The sequence below is a fragment of the Oryctolagus cuniculus genome, chromosome 9 (assembly GCF_051225735.1).
Source record: "Oryctolagus cuniculus isolate XC-2025 breed Fujian yellow rabbit chromosome 9, ASM5122573v1, whole genome shotgun sequence".
NCBI classification, from domain to species: Eukaryota; Metazoa; Chordata; class Mammalia; order Lagomorpha; family Leporidae; genus Oryctolagus; species Oryctolagus cuniculus.
In genome coordinates, this window is record NC_142875.1 from 110025834 (window position 1) to 110042126 (window position 16293).

Consider the following 16293-nt stretch of genomic DNA (forward strand, 5'->3'; position numbering starts at 1 on the left):
TAAATGTAAAGCCCAAGACACACAGAACAAAGGTATTTAGAGGAAAAGATGCAGCTAAAAGCAGAAGAAAATAAAAAACCTAAAGAATAGGATGACTTCGATGTGGTAGATGATTCAGGGAACACAAAAAAATTCTTGAGAAATAAAAACATGATACTTGGAAGTTTAAAAATAAATTCAACAAGAGCAATGGAAGATAAATTTGAGAAGCCTTCCCAGAAAGCAGAACAAAAGCAAAGCAGATGGTTGATAAAGAAAGAAAAATACAACTGGAGCTGAGAGCAGGAAAGAGGAGAGCAGTAGCCTTGATTTCGTTACTAGGTAAGTAGAATTATTTGATTTTCATAATATGTACCTATATTTCAAGAAAACTCAAATTCAACTTAAAATAAAAAGATGGCAATTTAAAAAGACTGATGAGTGGTAATCAAAGGATGGTATCAAATGGAAGTCAACAGTGTTAACGCAGGACTCCTGATGGCAAAGGAGCATAAGGAAAACATCTGAGCCAATACGGAAAAGATATGCTATTTTTCAACAAATTACACATGTGCTAAAAATGCAATCCACTGTAAGTGGTAGTTTATAAACGTGCACAAAATAGGCTCTACCAGAGACTAAAAATATGAAATAGATTATATAATAATAAATAAATAATAAAAATAAATATAAAAATAAAAAAATAAATAATAAAAAAGCATATAATCATGTGAGAATATATAAGAAAATAAACACCAAAATGACATCTTTTACAAAGAAAGACTTTTTTTTAATGAGGTGAATGTACTGATGGCAAAACTCCAACAAATGTGTAAGAAAGTAAATATTTAGAGTAATCTTTTTCATGAGCATACAAAACCCTAAAACAAAATATCAGCAAATCAAGTCCAATAAAAATAATGTATCATGACAAATTTGATTTATTCCAATAAACTGGAAAAAGGAAAGTTTGTTAATCTAATAATCTACAGAAAAATCTCAGCAAATGTAATCCCTGGTCTCAAACGATTGAATACCATCCATGGTTCCAAGCATCTACTGGAATGCAACCCCCCCCCAGAGAAAGTGGGAAAACTGAAGATCTATGCAACAGAACAGAATCACATAACAGAAATCAAATATACATTTAGATTTGTGTAACAATCTCATGAACAATGAAAGCTGTCAGTGATTAATTAAAGACCTGACTGAATACATGGAAAAGAACAATGGGGTTCTTATATCACAGCCATAAAAACCCACTCTAATCTGTAAATAAAGAACACTATAGAGAAAACCATAAGGATGTACTCCAAATTAAAAAAAGGGAGACTGGTGCAGTGGCACAATGGGTTAACACCCTGGCCTGAAATGCCAGCATCCCATACAGGTGCCAGTTTGAGTACCGACTGTTACTCTTCCGAACCAGCTCTCTGCTGTGGCCTGGGAAAGCAGTAAAAGATGGCCCAAGTCCTTGGGCACCTGCACCAGCGTGGGACACCTGGAAGAAGCTCCTGGCCCCTGGCTTTGGATTAGCGCAGCTCTGGCCGTTGTGGCCATCTGGGGAGTGAATCAGCAGACGGAAGACCTCTCTCTGTCTCTACCTCTCTCTGTAACTGTCTTTCAAATAAATAAAATAAATCTTTATTAAAAAAAAAAAAAGGTATACTCCATGGTCATGAATAAAAAAGTGAATTTCTGAAACATGCCAATTCTCCTCTAATACATCTATAACTTCACAATGGATTAACATTCTGAATACATAAACATTTTCTAGTGTTGAGCATTTGGTTTAACACTTGACACCACTTGGGATCCCAGATCCTATACTATAGAGGGGTACCTGTATGCTTGGGTCCTGGCTCTGCTACCAATTCCAGCTTCCTGCTAATATGCACTCTGGAAGGCAGTAGGTGATGGCTCCAGTAGTTGGGTCTCTGCTGCCCATATGGGAGAACTAGATGGGGTTCTTGGCTCCAGGCTTTGGCATAATTCAGCCCTAGCAGCTACCTGGGGCACCAACCAGCAGATGGAGGTCTAGGGTGTGCTCTTGCTTTGTCTCTCTCTCAAGTTTCTTTTTTTCTATTACTCCCTCTTTCAAATAAAATTTTAAATTTTCTAGAAGCCGGACATAGGAAACTGAACACAAGTTACCAACAGCAATTCAGAGAAGAAACATGAATGATCAAGAAAAGATTTTGTTAAGCCTTACTAGCAACCACAATGAGGTTTCACCTCACCCTGGTTAGAATGGCTTACATACAGAAATCAATAACAGATGCTGGCGAGGATGTGAGGAAAAAGGCACACTAATCCACTGTTGGTGGAAATGCAAACTGGTAAAGCCACTATGGAAGAGTTTGGAGATACCTCAGAAATCTGAATATAGCCCTACCACAGGACCCAGTCATCCCACTCCTTGAAATTTACCCAAGGGAAATCAAATTGGCAAATAAAAGAGCTATCTGTACCTCAATGTTTATCGCTCCTCAATTCATAATAGCTATGACATGGAATCAACATAAATGCCCATCAACAGAAGACTGGATAAAGAAATTACGGGAAATGTACTCTATGAAATTCTACACAAAGGTAAAAAAAATAAATCCAGTCATTTGCAACAAAATAGAGGAATCTGGAAAATATCCTGCTTAGTGAAATATGCCAGTCCCAAAGGGACAAATATCATGTTCTCCCTGATCTGTGACAACTAACTGAGCACCTAAAAGGAAACCTGTAGAAGTGAAACTGACACTATGAGAAGCAATGACTTGATCAGCCCTTGTCCTGTCGAGGAACAGCTTACTATTTTATTCTTTTTAGTATTTTCTTTTTTCTACTTAATACCATTGGCTGAACTCTTTAATTAACACTGAATGATTCTTAGGCATTTAAATCCAACTGAAAATTGATCCCTGTTAAAAATAAGAGTGGGAATAAGAGAGGGAGGAGAGGTACAGTTCAGCACACACTCCCTCGGACTTACCTCTAAGGGTAAAGCTAAAAACTTGCCATGGGATTCCAAATCCCATTAAGTTGGCAGGTACGAATGCCATCTTACTAGTAGTTGAAGTGACCAGTTTAAGTTCATAATTGATCATAAAGATAGGATTAAGTGTCAAAGGGATCACATAAATAAGACCATTGTCTGCTAATTGATAGAATTAAATTTTGATAGAATTAAAAAGGAGAGAACAATCCAACATGGGAAGCAGGATACATAGCAGACTCATAGAATGACAAATGCTCTAAACAGCACTCTGGCCTCAGAATCAGCCCTGAAGGCATTCAGATCTGGTTAAAAAGCCCATGAGTGTTTCTCAGGCATGGAAAGCCAAGACACTGTGGCAAAAAATTATCTAAATGAAAGATCTCTGTGATATCCGGGTGAAAGAAGGAGCCATCAAAGGAGGTACCTTTCTCTGAAGAAAGGAGAGAACTTCCACTTTGATTATGGCCTTTTCTAAATAAGGTTGGAGTTTGTGAACTTCACAAACTCAAGAGGCTTCCATAGCCCTGGCAGCTCCTGACAAGAGCCTTGGGTGATCACTGGCATCATAAATAAGAGTGTCAATTGTTAAATCAACAACAGGAGTCACTGTGCACTTGCTCCCCATGTAAGACCTCGGTCCTTAATGTGCTGTACTATGAGAAATAGTGGTAAAACTAGTATTCAAACAGTACTTTATACTTTGTGTGTCTGTGTGGGTGCAAATGGTTGAAATCTTTACTTAGTGCCGGCATCCCATATGGGCACTGGTTCAAGTCCTGGCTGTTCCACTTCTGATCCAGCTCTGCTATGGCCTAAGAAAGCACGAGAAGATGGGCAAAGTTCTTGAGCCCCCGCACCCACATGGGAGACCCTGAGGAAGCTCCTGGCTCCTGGCTTCAGACCGGCACAGCTCTGGTTGTTGTGGTCAACTGGGGAGTGAACCAGCAGATGGAAGACCGACTGACTGACCTCCCTCTCCCTCCCCCCCACCCCCCCCACCTCTCCTATATGTGTAACTCTTTCAAATAAATAAATATCTAAAACAAAAGAATCTGTAAGTCTAAAAATATCATGTGCTGGAACTGAAACCCTCAACACTGCTGGTGGAGACTTTAAGTTGGTATCATAACTTTGGACAGCAATTTGGTTATAACCAATCAAGCTGAGTATACACACACCATATTATCTTGCAAATCTACAATGAGTTTTAGGTCTAGGTCATATGGAAATGTTATAACACATGCATAAGAACATTCTTGGCAGCAGTTTTCAGTGGCAAGAAATGGAAGTTTTTCAATAGAGGTCACATAGACAACAAAATAGAGAAATAACAGAAGACTTATATAATAAAAAACTACATAAAACTAAACAGAGTTGTCGATCACCATGGATCAAGCCAAAACTATGATATTTTTTAAAAAAGTAACCTGCAAAAGAATATGCAACATGATTAACAAGAGGAAAAAATTGAAGTATTTGTATGTATGGTAAAATACACATACACAACCTTCACAAACATGCAGGGCAAAGAAAATTATCAAAAGTTACCTCTGGGAAAGAGAAGAATAGAATTGTGGAGGGGTACACATGAGTTTCAAAATTCTCCCCAATGTTTTCTTTCAAGGGAGAGAAGGAGAAAGGAAGGACCGAAAGCAAATACAACAGTTGCAGGATAGGTATTTTATATTTGACTTATTTTTTAATCATTTCCTAACTAGGGCAAAGAAACTGCACAGAAAAAAACTGCAGTTAACTCACTAAAATCTTTTTCGAAGCTTTCTTTAATGAACATGTTACTTTTGTAACAGAAAATAATTACAAATGAAGAGAAAGAGAAAACAGGAAAAGCAGGGGGGAAAACTTATCTTTGATACTAGTAAAAGAGTTAAAACCTCGACATAAACCACCATGGTACAAACTGAAGGTTAAGTAAGAGATACAGGTGCTCAGACGAGGAAAGAACATATCTTGGCAGGCCTGCAGACATGCATTAACTGTGTGCCTGTCTGCAGTCAAAGAAAGCAAAATGGAAGGGAGGCATCTGATGCTCAAGACAGAATTTAACATTTTAAAAAAATGACAAATGTATTCAAATAAAGATTCAAATAATGCAATAATAATGAATATGTTGGTATACTACCAACCCAGACTTCATATTTATTTACATATTTTTTGAAGAAATACAAACATATATTGTCTTGTTTCTTGTGTGTGTTTTTATGTACATATGATATAGTTTAAATTTTAAAAACTGGTTCTTAATAAACACTGCTATGCAACTTAATTTTTAAAAATATCCTTGGGGCCAGCACCGTGGCGTAGTGGGTAAAGCTGCTGCCTGCAGTGCCAGCATTCCACATGGGCGCCAGTTCGAGTCCCGGCTGCTCCTCTTCCAATCTAGCTCTCTGCTATGGCCTAGGAAAGCAGCAGAAGATGGCCCAAGTCCTTGGGACCTTGCACCCATGTGGGAGACCTGGAGGAAGCTCCTGGCTTTGGATTGGCATAGCTTCAGCTGTTGCATCCAGCTGGGGAGTGAACCAGCGGATGGAAGACCTCTCTCTCTCTCTCTGTTTCTCCTTCTCTCTCTGTGAAACTCTTCCAAATAAATAATACATCTTTAAAAAAAATCCTTTTCTTTAGTGCACACAGATACCCCTTATTTTCTGAATGACTAATATTCTATACAATCTATGATACTAGATTGTATCTCTACATGAAAAACTTTCAAATATAATGCTTAGCAAAAATCCTTGTTATGAGTCAATACTTCTAAAGGACAGCTATCTGAGAGAAATTTCCAATTTCTATGCATATTTTAAAATTTTGATAATTATTGGTAAATTGCCCTCTCTGAAGATTTGATTAGCTCTCATTTGCAACAAAGAACGGGTTGCCAATTTCTACCATTCTGCTAAAGCTGGACATAATCAACTGTGACATTTTTTGCCACTCTAATAGACACAACTAGTATATTATTATTTTGTAAAGTTTCATTTATTTACTTGAAAGTCAAAATTAGAGAGAGAGAGAGAGATCTTCCAACCACTGGTTTAACTTCCCAAGAGGCTGCAATGGCCAGGGCCATTTTCCTGATCACTAATACACTCAGTGTATTTGGACCTCAAAAATTAATTTAGGGATACAACTTTAATTTTAGATGATTGCAGAGAAATGAGAAAGTAAGCATACATCTTAAGATCAATGAATAATTTTGTTAAAATACCAGAAATTTAATAGCCATGATGAGTTTATGAGAACTGAGTACCAATTAATAAAAACTTAAGTGTACGATTAGTTTTCCCCCTTGCACCTTATGATAGTTTTAAAGGAGTAACATTAGAAATTCTACTTCAGAAAATTAATGTAGGAGCTGTGTGTAACTTTCATGGGAAAAACAAGCAGGGTGCAGACCAAACAACCATAGGCTGATGTTAAGGACAAATATAATGAGAACATAAACTAGAGCAGAAAAAATAGAAATGGAGAAGAGATGCATAGAAACATATTAATTACAGAGCCTAAATGAGAATGCAGAAAGTAATCATATATCAGAAGGAATAACCATATTAATAGTGGAAGAAAAATCCCATCTCCAATCAAACTTGTAAAAACACAGGCACATGCAAATGTCACTTCATCTTAAAAATTCAAATCAAAAGAAGAAAGCACGTGTCTTGGGTACCTGAGAGATCACTGCTTTCAATTCGCCGGAGATCTGAGTCTGCCCAAAAGAGCTTGCCCAACCTGCTATCAAGGGCTAAAGCAATCGGTTTACTTAAGCCACTGAAAAAAAGGACCTCCCGTTCTGTTCCGTCCAAAGCAGCCCGTTCAATTTTGGGAGACCGTTCCTGAAGATTGGTAAAATACATATACCTGAAGACAAAGCAGGAAACAGTAAGTTAACAAAATGCCAAAGTAAAAAAGAAAAACATGAGATTGCTATTAATTAAGACAAATGAAGAGAGAATAACATTTTTAAGTGTTTTAAAATCTATTTTAATGGGTCTTGGGATTGTTACTACTTTTAGTAATAGTGACAAAAAGTGTACACAGAGAAGCTCTTGGAAAGCTAACTGTCTTATGTTAATACAACAGCGTTAGAAGGAAACCTATGCTTTCAGAGTAACAATAAAGTAAGTATCTCCCTACAGAATATCTAATTATTCATTCAGCTATTACTGAGGACTGAATACTCATTAAATGCAAAACTAAAGCTAAAGAGGATGTAGTAGCTCTTCTTCATGAAGGTACCTAAAGTCTAGCAGGGACTGTAAGACTGAAAAACAGGGAAGTGTGAGCTAAAAGGGAAGGACTAAGCATGTGACTAGGGAGAGAGAGTGAGAGCACAGTGGACTCCGAAGGGAAAATCACATTTGGCTGGTGTGGAATAAACCTCCCAGATGCGGCAGTTGAAATGGTTCAGCAGATTCAGATAAAATTTAGAATAAAAAACGAAGTTCTAGGTAGTGTCATCAGTCAAGTACAAGAGAGAGAAAATTGCAGTCAAGGGGCCGGCGCTGTGGCATAGTGGGTTAAGCCTCTGCCTGTGGTGCTGGCTCCTGTCCCAGCTGCTCTTTTTCTGATCCAATTCCTGCTCCTTTTCCGATCCAGCTCCCTGCTATGGCCTGTGAAAGCAGTGGAAGAAGGCCCAAGTGCCTGAGCCCCTGAAACTGCATGGGAGACCCAGATGAAGCTACTGGCTCCTGGCTTCCAATCAGCCCAGCTCCAGCTGTTGTGGCCACTTGGGGAGTGAATCAGCAGACGGAAGACCCTTCTGTCTGTAACTCACTCTCTCAAATAAATAAATCTTTAAATAGAAATGCAGGGGGCCGGCACTGTGGTGCAGCAGGTTAAAGCCCTGGCCTGAAGCGCCGGCATCCCACATGGGCACCAGTTCTTGTCCCGGCTGCTCCTCTTCTGATCCAGCTCTCTGTTATGGCCTGGGATAGCAGTGGAAGATGGCCCAAGTCCTTGAGCCCCTGAACATGGGAGACCCGGAAGAACCTCCTGGCTCCTGGCTTTGGGTCAGCGCAGCTCCAGATGGAAGACCTCTCTGTCTCTACCTCTCTCTGTGACTGTCTTTCAAATACATAAAATAAATCGAACGAACGAACGAACGAACGAAAGAAAGAAAGAACGAACGAACGAACGAACGAAAGAAAGAAAGAAAGAAAGAAAGAAAGAAAGAAATGCAGTCAAGTGGATGAAGAATGTCTAGTTATTCCCTGGAATAACTTCAAGATAAATAACAGATTGGAAAGGAAGGTGGAGGGGGCTTCAGAGGTCAAGACATCTGACAGCCTCTTTGGGAACTTACCCTCTCTCTGGATTCACCACAATGGCTCGAGGTCTGTCTTGCTCGCCTTTCAGCACCACTCCAATAGACCTGCCATCCAGTCTGGTTACATTAATGACATTGGTAGCCTCACAAGTCCAGTAGATGTAGCGGCTATAAATATCAATGCTGAGATCATAGGGCTGTATTTCTAGGTTCTGATTCGGAACTGAGCTCACAACCACTGTAAAGCCCTAAGGAAAAAAAAAAAAGACACACACAGACTATGAGAGTCTATGCCAGACAGTCCTGAGGCAACCGCTACAGCGCTTACTACACCTCTGGGGTCACACACCCAAGAGATGCCTCAAGTCTTGAAGAGCATTTCTTGCTAATGTATTTTTGACAGATACTGTGCTTTTCTGTTGACATGCATCTCAAATGTTCCCTTGGGTTAGTATGATATGGGACCTGAAGAGAGAACTGTGGCAAGACTGGCTGCTCCAAGAAGCTGATAATGCTGTGATTGGACAAGGAAGCTGTTTCTTGTAAATTGGAACAATGGCTACAACCACAACCTAGAAATACCTCTATAGCGGCAGTAATCTACCAGGAGTGATTCTACCTCCCACAAAGGCATTTGGCAGTGGTTAGAGACATTGTTGATGGTCATGATTACTGGGGGTGTTAACTGGCCATCAAGTGGGTAGAGGACAGGGATGCTACTAAATATCCTACAATGCATAACAGCAGACAAAAGTTCTTGGAACGCTAATGTTCCACAACAAAGAATTATTCAGCCCCAAATGTCACTGGTGCTGCATTTAAGAAAACACTGCTCTACAGATGACAGCAACTAGTCAGGGCTACAAATTCAACCTTTCATTCATCTCTTTCTTTAATCCTCAAAGCTATCAAAAGTTAAAATAAAAAATTCTGTCATGAGGCCGGTACAGTGGGTTAATGCCCTGGCCTGAAGCTCTGGCATTCCGTATAGGTGCTGGTTCAAGACCTGGCTGCTCCACTTCCAATCCAGCTCTCTGCTATGGCCTGGGAAAGCAGAAGATGGCCCAAGTCCTTGGGCCCCTACACTCACGTGGGAGACCTGGAGGAAGCTCCTGGCTTCAGATCGGCGCAGTTCCGGCCGTTGCGGCCAACTGGGGAGTGAACCATAGGATGGAAGACCTCTTTCCCAATCTTTCTCTGCCTCTCCTCTCTCTGTAACTCTAACTTTCAAATAAATAAATAAATCCTTAAAAAATAAAAAAAAATTCTTTTATAAAGCCAAAGGGAAAAAAAGATTTTTGCTATTCTGCTCTATCTGAATAAATTATATTCTACTTATTCGCTATCTCTGAGGAAACATATTCCTTAATAAGGTTACATAATTGGTTTGCCATGTCCTATAATTTCTATGTAGCAGTTATCAGCCCATTAGTCCCGGCCTACACAGTACACGGATACATCTGGAATATACAGCTATGTCTATACCTCTCAGAAGCCTTAAGTATATCACTGTCATTGTTCTTCACTGTGATAAGACATAGAAAGGAAAAAAAAATTTAATCCCCCTAAATTTTAATACATCTAAAAATCCCACTTAAAATCACTGCTCTCAGGAAGATGACAAATAACTACTTATAGCAAACCTAGTATAACATTGGCTGCAGGGAATCTGGAGACTAGTATGGAAATCTATAACTAGCTTGGAAGCATAGGTACGATTGCCAATATCCTCATTTCCACCCCGTAGTCACCAAGGAGGATGTACCAACAGCATTTCCTAGATGTTCTTAATTTGACTGAGGGTGTCTGTGTTTTCCATCCTCTGAAACTTTTAAGTAACAGTTCACAGGCAATTTAACTGTTATTTATTGAGTTCCTACTACATAAACAGCTAAGGGCTATGTACTTTAGACTCCTTTTAGGTTAAAAAAAAAAAAAAGAAACAAAACTGTAACACCCTAGTGAGTGTCAGAGCCGGGGATCAGAACAAAGACCTATTTGATTTCAAAGCTCCTAACTCTCCATACGATGGAACCACAAGGAAAAGTCTATATAAACCGATGTGGGCAGCAAGGAAAAAGGCACTGCCAATGCACAGTCTTAAGGTATCCTAATATAATGTTCATGCCAATACCATCATCAAACCATTGCTTACTCATAGAAAAGATCAGGAAGTTACAAAAGGTATTATGTACACAAGTTCAGTTCAGACACACAGAGACATTCACATTCACAAAAGCAGAGTCAAGTAAAACTGGGTGTTCGGCTCACCCAGTTACCAGTCAGAAGGAATGGATTTTGAACTGAGCCCTGAAGTACCTGGCTGCCATCCTCTTGTGCCTTTCGGATCATGTTTTGTCGTGAGTCAATCCAATAGAGTTGCTTGTCCAGGGGGTCATAGTCAATGGCCCGGACGTTCCGAAGGCTGTGGATAGGAAGGATGATGTCAGGACTCTGCTGTTCATCAATCACCATGCGGTTGATGGCACTCTTTTGACTGAAGAGCAGGAAGGTGGTAGGAGCTTAAAGAAAAAAAAGAACAAATCCGAAATACAGTTACTCTAAGTCTCAGAGCAGCCAACGATTTGGTCAGCTGTTGTATACATCACATACAAAACAGACACACGTATGGAAGAGGAAAGACTGAAGAAATACTCTTTTGGCATGCTCCAATTCAGTCCTCAGGGGGCACTAAATAGCACTTTGGATACCTAATCAGTTATGAATTTACCCATTGACACAGCCGACTAGCCCACTTTTCTCTGTCTTGTACAAAGAGATACCACAGGAATCTTGATTTCAACGAGATATTTGGTAAAGGTAACAAAATTCTCCTGGTCTACTAACTGAATAAACCTACCCCTCCTTATGTATTCTTGTCTGTGGTGCCTAGAAGAATACCTGGGCTTCCACAAGTCAAAGCAGAAACCTTAAGATTGGTTTCATCTTAGCTTTCTCACCATCTAGTCATCTGATCTTTTTTTAAATTTTTTAATTTCAATTTGACAGATATAGTTAGATATATATTTGACAGATATAGTTAGACAGTGAGAGAGACAGACAGAAAGGTCTTTCTTCCGTTGGTTCACCCCCCAAATGGCTGCTACGGCCAGCGCACTGCGCCGATCTGAAGCCAGGAGCCAGGTGCTTCTTCCTGGACTCCCATGTGGGTGCAGGGCCCAAGCACTCAGGCCATCCTCCACTGCCTTCCTGGGCCACAGCAGAGAGCTGGCCTGGAAGAGGGGCAGCCAGGACTAGAACCCGGCGCCCACATGAGATGCCGGTGCCACAGGCGGAGGATTAATCAAGTGAGCCACAGCGCCAGCCCCTAGTCATCTGATCTTAACTGTAAATAGGTCTTACATAAATATGAAATGAAAACAACTTGTATTCTTAGCAGCGACAGCAGCAATATACTTGGTATTAACAGGAATTAAACAAGTTTTCATGGATTATACATATAGATTTTCTTTTGTTTAGTATATATGTGATGGCTGCAGGAAGAGAGAGCAGGTAAAAATTACCAAAAACCTACTAACAATAGATGCTCTGCACCCATTACTGCTAATCTTTTTAATATACTGTGTGTTTGTATTTTCACTAAAAAATATTCTGCTTTGATGCTAGGGTGACACCCTAAATTTTTTCCTTTCGCAGGGACTAGGCCTCTGATGACTAAGTGGTCATCGTTCATATGAGAAAAACATCTAGAAAACAACAGCATTTCATAATGCTGCCATCGATGTTAAAGTCTCCATAAAACACAACTGTCCCCTACCCGACTCTGCTTATCTGCAGGATATGTTCTAAGGCCCCCAGTGGATGCCTGAAACTGCAGATAGTATTTGACCTCATATGTACTGTATTTTCTACTAAATATATACCTATGTAAAATTTAATTTATAAATTAGGCACAATAAGAAATTAACAACTAATAAGTAAAAAATTATAGCAACATATAACAAAATCACCAGCATCAGTATTCTTGTACTTTGATGCATTATTAAGTAAAATAAGTGTTTATTACATACAGGCACAGCTATACTGCAAGAGCTGGTCTGATACCTAATCAGTGATTAACAGACAAGTAGTACACACAGTGTAGACTCATTGGACAAAGGGATGATCTGTGTCCCATGTGGGACAGTGAGAGATTCATCAGGCTACTCAGAATGGTATGCAATTTAAAACTTACGAATGGTTTACTTCTGGAATTTTCTATTTAATTTTTTCTATTTTATTTTTATTTCACAGGCAATAGAGAAAGCCAGAGCCAGAGCCAGAACCAGACATCTTCTATCCCCTAGTTTACTCCTTTTATGCCCAAAAGAGTGAAGGTTGAGTTGTGCAAGAGCCAGGAGCTGAGAACTTACTCCAGGTTTTTTTGTCCCATGTGGGTGGACAGGACCCATGCACTGAAGTCATCCCCTGCTGCCTTCCAGGGTGTGCACTGAGCAGGAACAGAGCTGGGACTGTGCTAGGCGCTCCAATGTGTCATATATCTTAACCTCTGTGCCAAATGCCTGGAAAGAGCTCATGTTTTTTTCACTGTGGTTGACCATGGTTAACTAAAACCATGGAAAGTGAAACCATGGATAATGAGGGACTACTGTGTATCTATAAATTCCATAACTATATACTCTTCTCTTGGTTCTCGTTATCACTCAAATCCAGTAAAATTTTGTTATTCTCAGGGATATAAAATATAAATAGCCAGGCCAGGACTCCCCGCTTTGCTTTATTTCTCCCTCAGCCTGTTCTCCATTGCTCCATTACTTGTGGTTCCTCAGCTTACCTAACACTTACACTCAAATGTAGATTACCTTAAATTCCAAAGGAACCTAGTGGTACTCAGAGAAACATGGTATTTACAATACTGAAACTGCTCTATTTAAGATCCTCATTAATCAAAAGTCCACAGCTACCTGGAAGATTTACAAAGTATCCTACTAATTTTTCTAGAAATTTCCACTAGTTGGAGTCCATCACGTAATGATTTAAACAATTTTTAGCAGTTTACTTGAGTTTATGCCTTAAGTAATAAGAAGACATTTCACACAGAGAACTTAAAAGTATCTCACCACTGTTTTTAATACTTTTTTAGGGGGCTGACATTGTGGTGCAGCAGATTAAGCAATGCCAGCATCCCTTATGGGTGTCAGTTTGAGTCCTGGCTGCTTTACTTCTAATCCAGCTCCCTGCCAATGAGCTAGGAAAGCAGCACAGGATGGCCCAAGGGCTTGGGTCCCCGAATCTATATGGGAAATGCGGATGGAGTTCTAGGCTCCTGGCTTTGGTCTGGCTGTTGCAGCCATTTGGGCAGTGAACCAGTGGATGGAAGATTGCTCTTTCTCTTTGTTTCTCTCCCTCCTTCCCTCTGCAACAGCTTTTCAAATAAATAAATCTTGAGAGAGAGAAAGATCTCAGAGTTTTAGTTCCCAAATTTCTGGTCTGGGAAGCAATAAAGCAGTATCACCTGCTCTCTCTCACGTTTGGCTTCTACCATATTTGGCTGGGTGTACATTTTTTTTTCTCAAGTTTTAACCTTCACTGGGATTCCAAAATTAGGTGTGGATCTTGTGGTTCTAGAAATATGGATTAAGATAAAACCAAAAGTGTCTCCAAATAAATTTATCTTACAGAAAGTCTGCTCAAAGCCATTAACAATTACAATTTACTGGCTCAATATTTTAAAAGGAAGTTCATGTTTTCGCTTATTTACAAGTCAGTCAGTGCTTAAAATGACACAAAACATGCCAATTTAAAAGCCTAAATCCATTCTATCCAATTTACATGAACTAACCACCACTCCCATATCTCCTTAATGGTGTTTTAAAAACTGCTACAGGTTTTCTGAGTCTTGCATCCCTTCAATGAAGACAACATGCAGAAGTTAGAGGATGAGTTTAAGTAGGTGGAAGCCTTTCAACTCTCACATGAAGGCATAAATGTTCACCTGTAGCTTAAAGGCAGGGTTCAGTAGGAATAAACTACAAGGCCAAGCCCACCATGTAGGAGTACCCATCTGTGCACAACTGCGGGGTTGAAAACTAACACATCCACTGGGCTAAAACTGCTCCCCAGTGAACAGCTCTTCCCAATTTGCACAAAGATGCCACAGAGGCCACTTCTGTACAGGACAAAGAATTCTACAATTTGGCTTCCCATTTCCTGTTTGACTTAACCTCCCTTTATGCACTCTGTTTCAGCAACAATGGCCACCTAGGTGTTCCTCTAACATGTGACACACGTTCTCCCCTTGGGCCTCAGCTGCCCCCTTCTGCCTGACAGGTATCTTCTCCCAGGTAACCATGCAGCTGGCTGATTTCCTCACCTCCTTTAATTCCTGACAGAAAGTCACTTTGTTCATCTTATTTAGCACTGCCAACCCTTTCCTCCACTATCCTTTCTCGCTCAATACTTACTACCACTCAGCCCCTGAAATAGTTTACTTACCTCAGTATCTGTCCCAGTGGAATGTAAACTCTGTTAAGACAGGGATTTATGTCCATTCCATTCACTGTCATATTTAGCACTGGCTGAGACAATGCTTAGTTTTAAAATCTACTTCTATATGCCTTTCACCATTATTTCCTTGAAATCACTCTCTTCAATGTTCTAATAACCACTTTACCCCAAAATTCAGCAGATGCTGTTTTACATCTGACCCTACTCAAACTCTAACATTCAATACAGCTCTTTTGTCAAACAACCTTACTCTCTTCTGTGCCTGAATTCCTGTTTTTCCTCTCACGTCATTGGCTGCTACCTCTCAGGTCCTGCCTAACACTTGCCCATGGTTCCTTAGGTCACCAGGTCCCTTGTTTTCTCTCCACCAGAGTAGGCATACTATGGCTCCCAAGCCAATTCTAGCCTGCTCTCTGCTCTGGAAGGAAGGTTTACTGGACTTCAACCAGGTTTGTTTTAGAAATGCACTGTCTAGGGCTGCTCTCGTGCTACAGCAGACAGAACTGGCAGAGCCAAGTAGGTATCAAAGAGCCCTCACATCCACAAAGCCTAAAATATTTGCTTTCTGGCCCTTTAGAAAATAAGTTTTCTGGCTCCTGCATTATACCTAGGCAATCTCTCATTTCAAATGCATCCTGACAATTTCACAACTAGTACTCCCAACTCCACCTCTCTCCGCTATCTACTATTTCACCTATCTTCCTTGCTTCTTTTTTTTCCTCCCCACATACTAGCCATTACTGTTATGTTCATTCTAGTTCCAACATATATCTTGAATGCATCATCATCTCTCCATCACCACACTTACAACACGGCACAAGTCTATCTGCATCACCACACTACTCTTAATATGGATTTCAAGACTGAGTGAGAAAATGATCTGTAACGTTTGGCACATGCTCACTTGGACTTACCCCTAATAGTAGAGCTAGAAATGTGTCATGGGACTCCAAATCCCATTATGTTGGCAGGTACCAATGCCTACTTACTGGTTAAAGTGACCAGTTTAGTTCATAATTGATCATAAAGATAGGATTAAGTGTCAAAAGGATAACATAAACAAGACCAGTGTCTGCTAATAATAACTGATAGAATTAAAAAGGAGAAGCAGGATACACAGCAGACTCATAGAATGACAGATGCCCTAAACAGCACTCTGGCCTCAGAATCAGCCCTGAAGGCATTCAGATCTGACTGACTAAAAAGCCCATGAGAGTATCTCAGGCATGGAAAGCCAAGACACTCTGGCAAAAAAAAAAAAAAAAAAAAAAAAGACTTAAATGAAAGATCTCTGTGAGCGAGATCCCAGTGGAAAGAATGGGCCATCAAAGAAGGAGGTACTTTTCTCTGAAGGGAGGAGAGAACTTCCACTTTGACTATGGCCTTATCTAAATAAGATCAAGAGGCTTCATAGCCCTGGCAGCTCCTGACAAGAGCCTGGGGTGATTACTGCCGTCATAAATAAAGGTGTCAATTGTTAAATCAACAACAGGAGTCACTGTGCACTTACTCCTCATGTAGGATCTATGTACTTAATGTGTTGTACTATGCAAATTAACGGTAAAACTAATAT

General features: G+C 40.0%; 1 protein-coding gene across 2 annotated transcripts in view; it reads right to left on the minus strand.

The window, feature by feature from the left end:
- Nucleotides 1-16293, minus strand: part of LRP6 (LDL receptor related protein 6) — a 178183-nt gene that overhangs the window by 30629 nt on the left and 131261 nt on the right. For both annotated transcript variants that reach the window (XM_002712655.6, XM_089304601.1), the window contains 3 exons: nt 10572-10774; nt 8289-8500; nt 6654-6844 (listed from right to left, as the gene is read on the minus strand). In XM_002712655.6, the coding sequence (XP_002712701.1) occupies nt 6654-6844; nt 8289-8500; nt 10572-10774 (606 nt within the window). The remainder of the gene's footprint in view (nt 1-6653; nt 6845-8288; nt 8501-10571; nt 10775-16293) is intronic.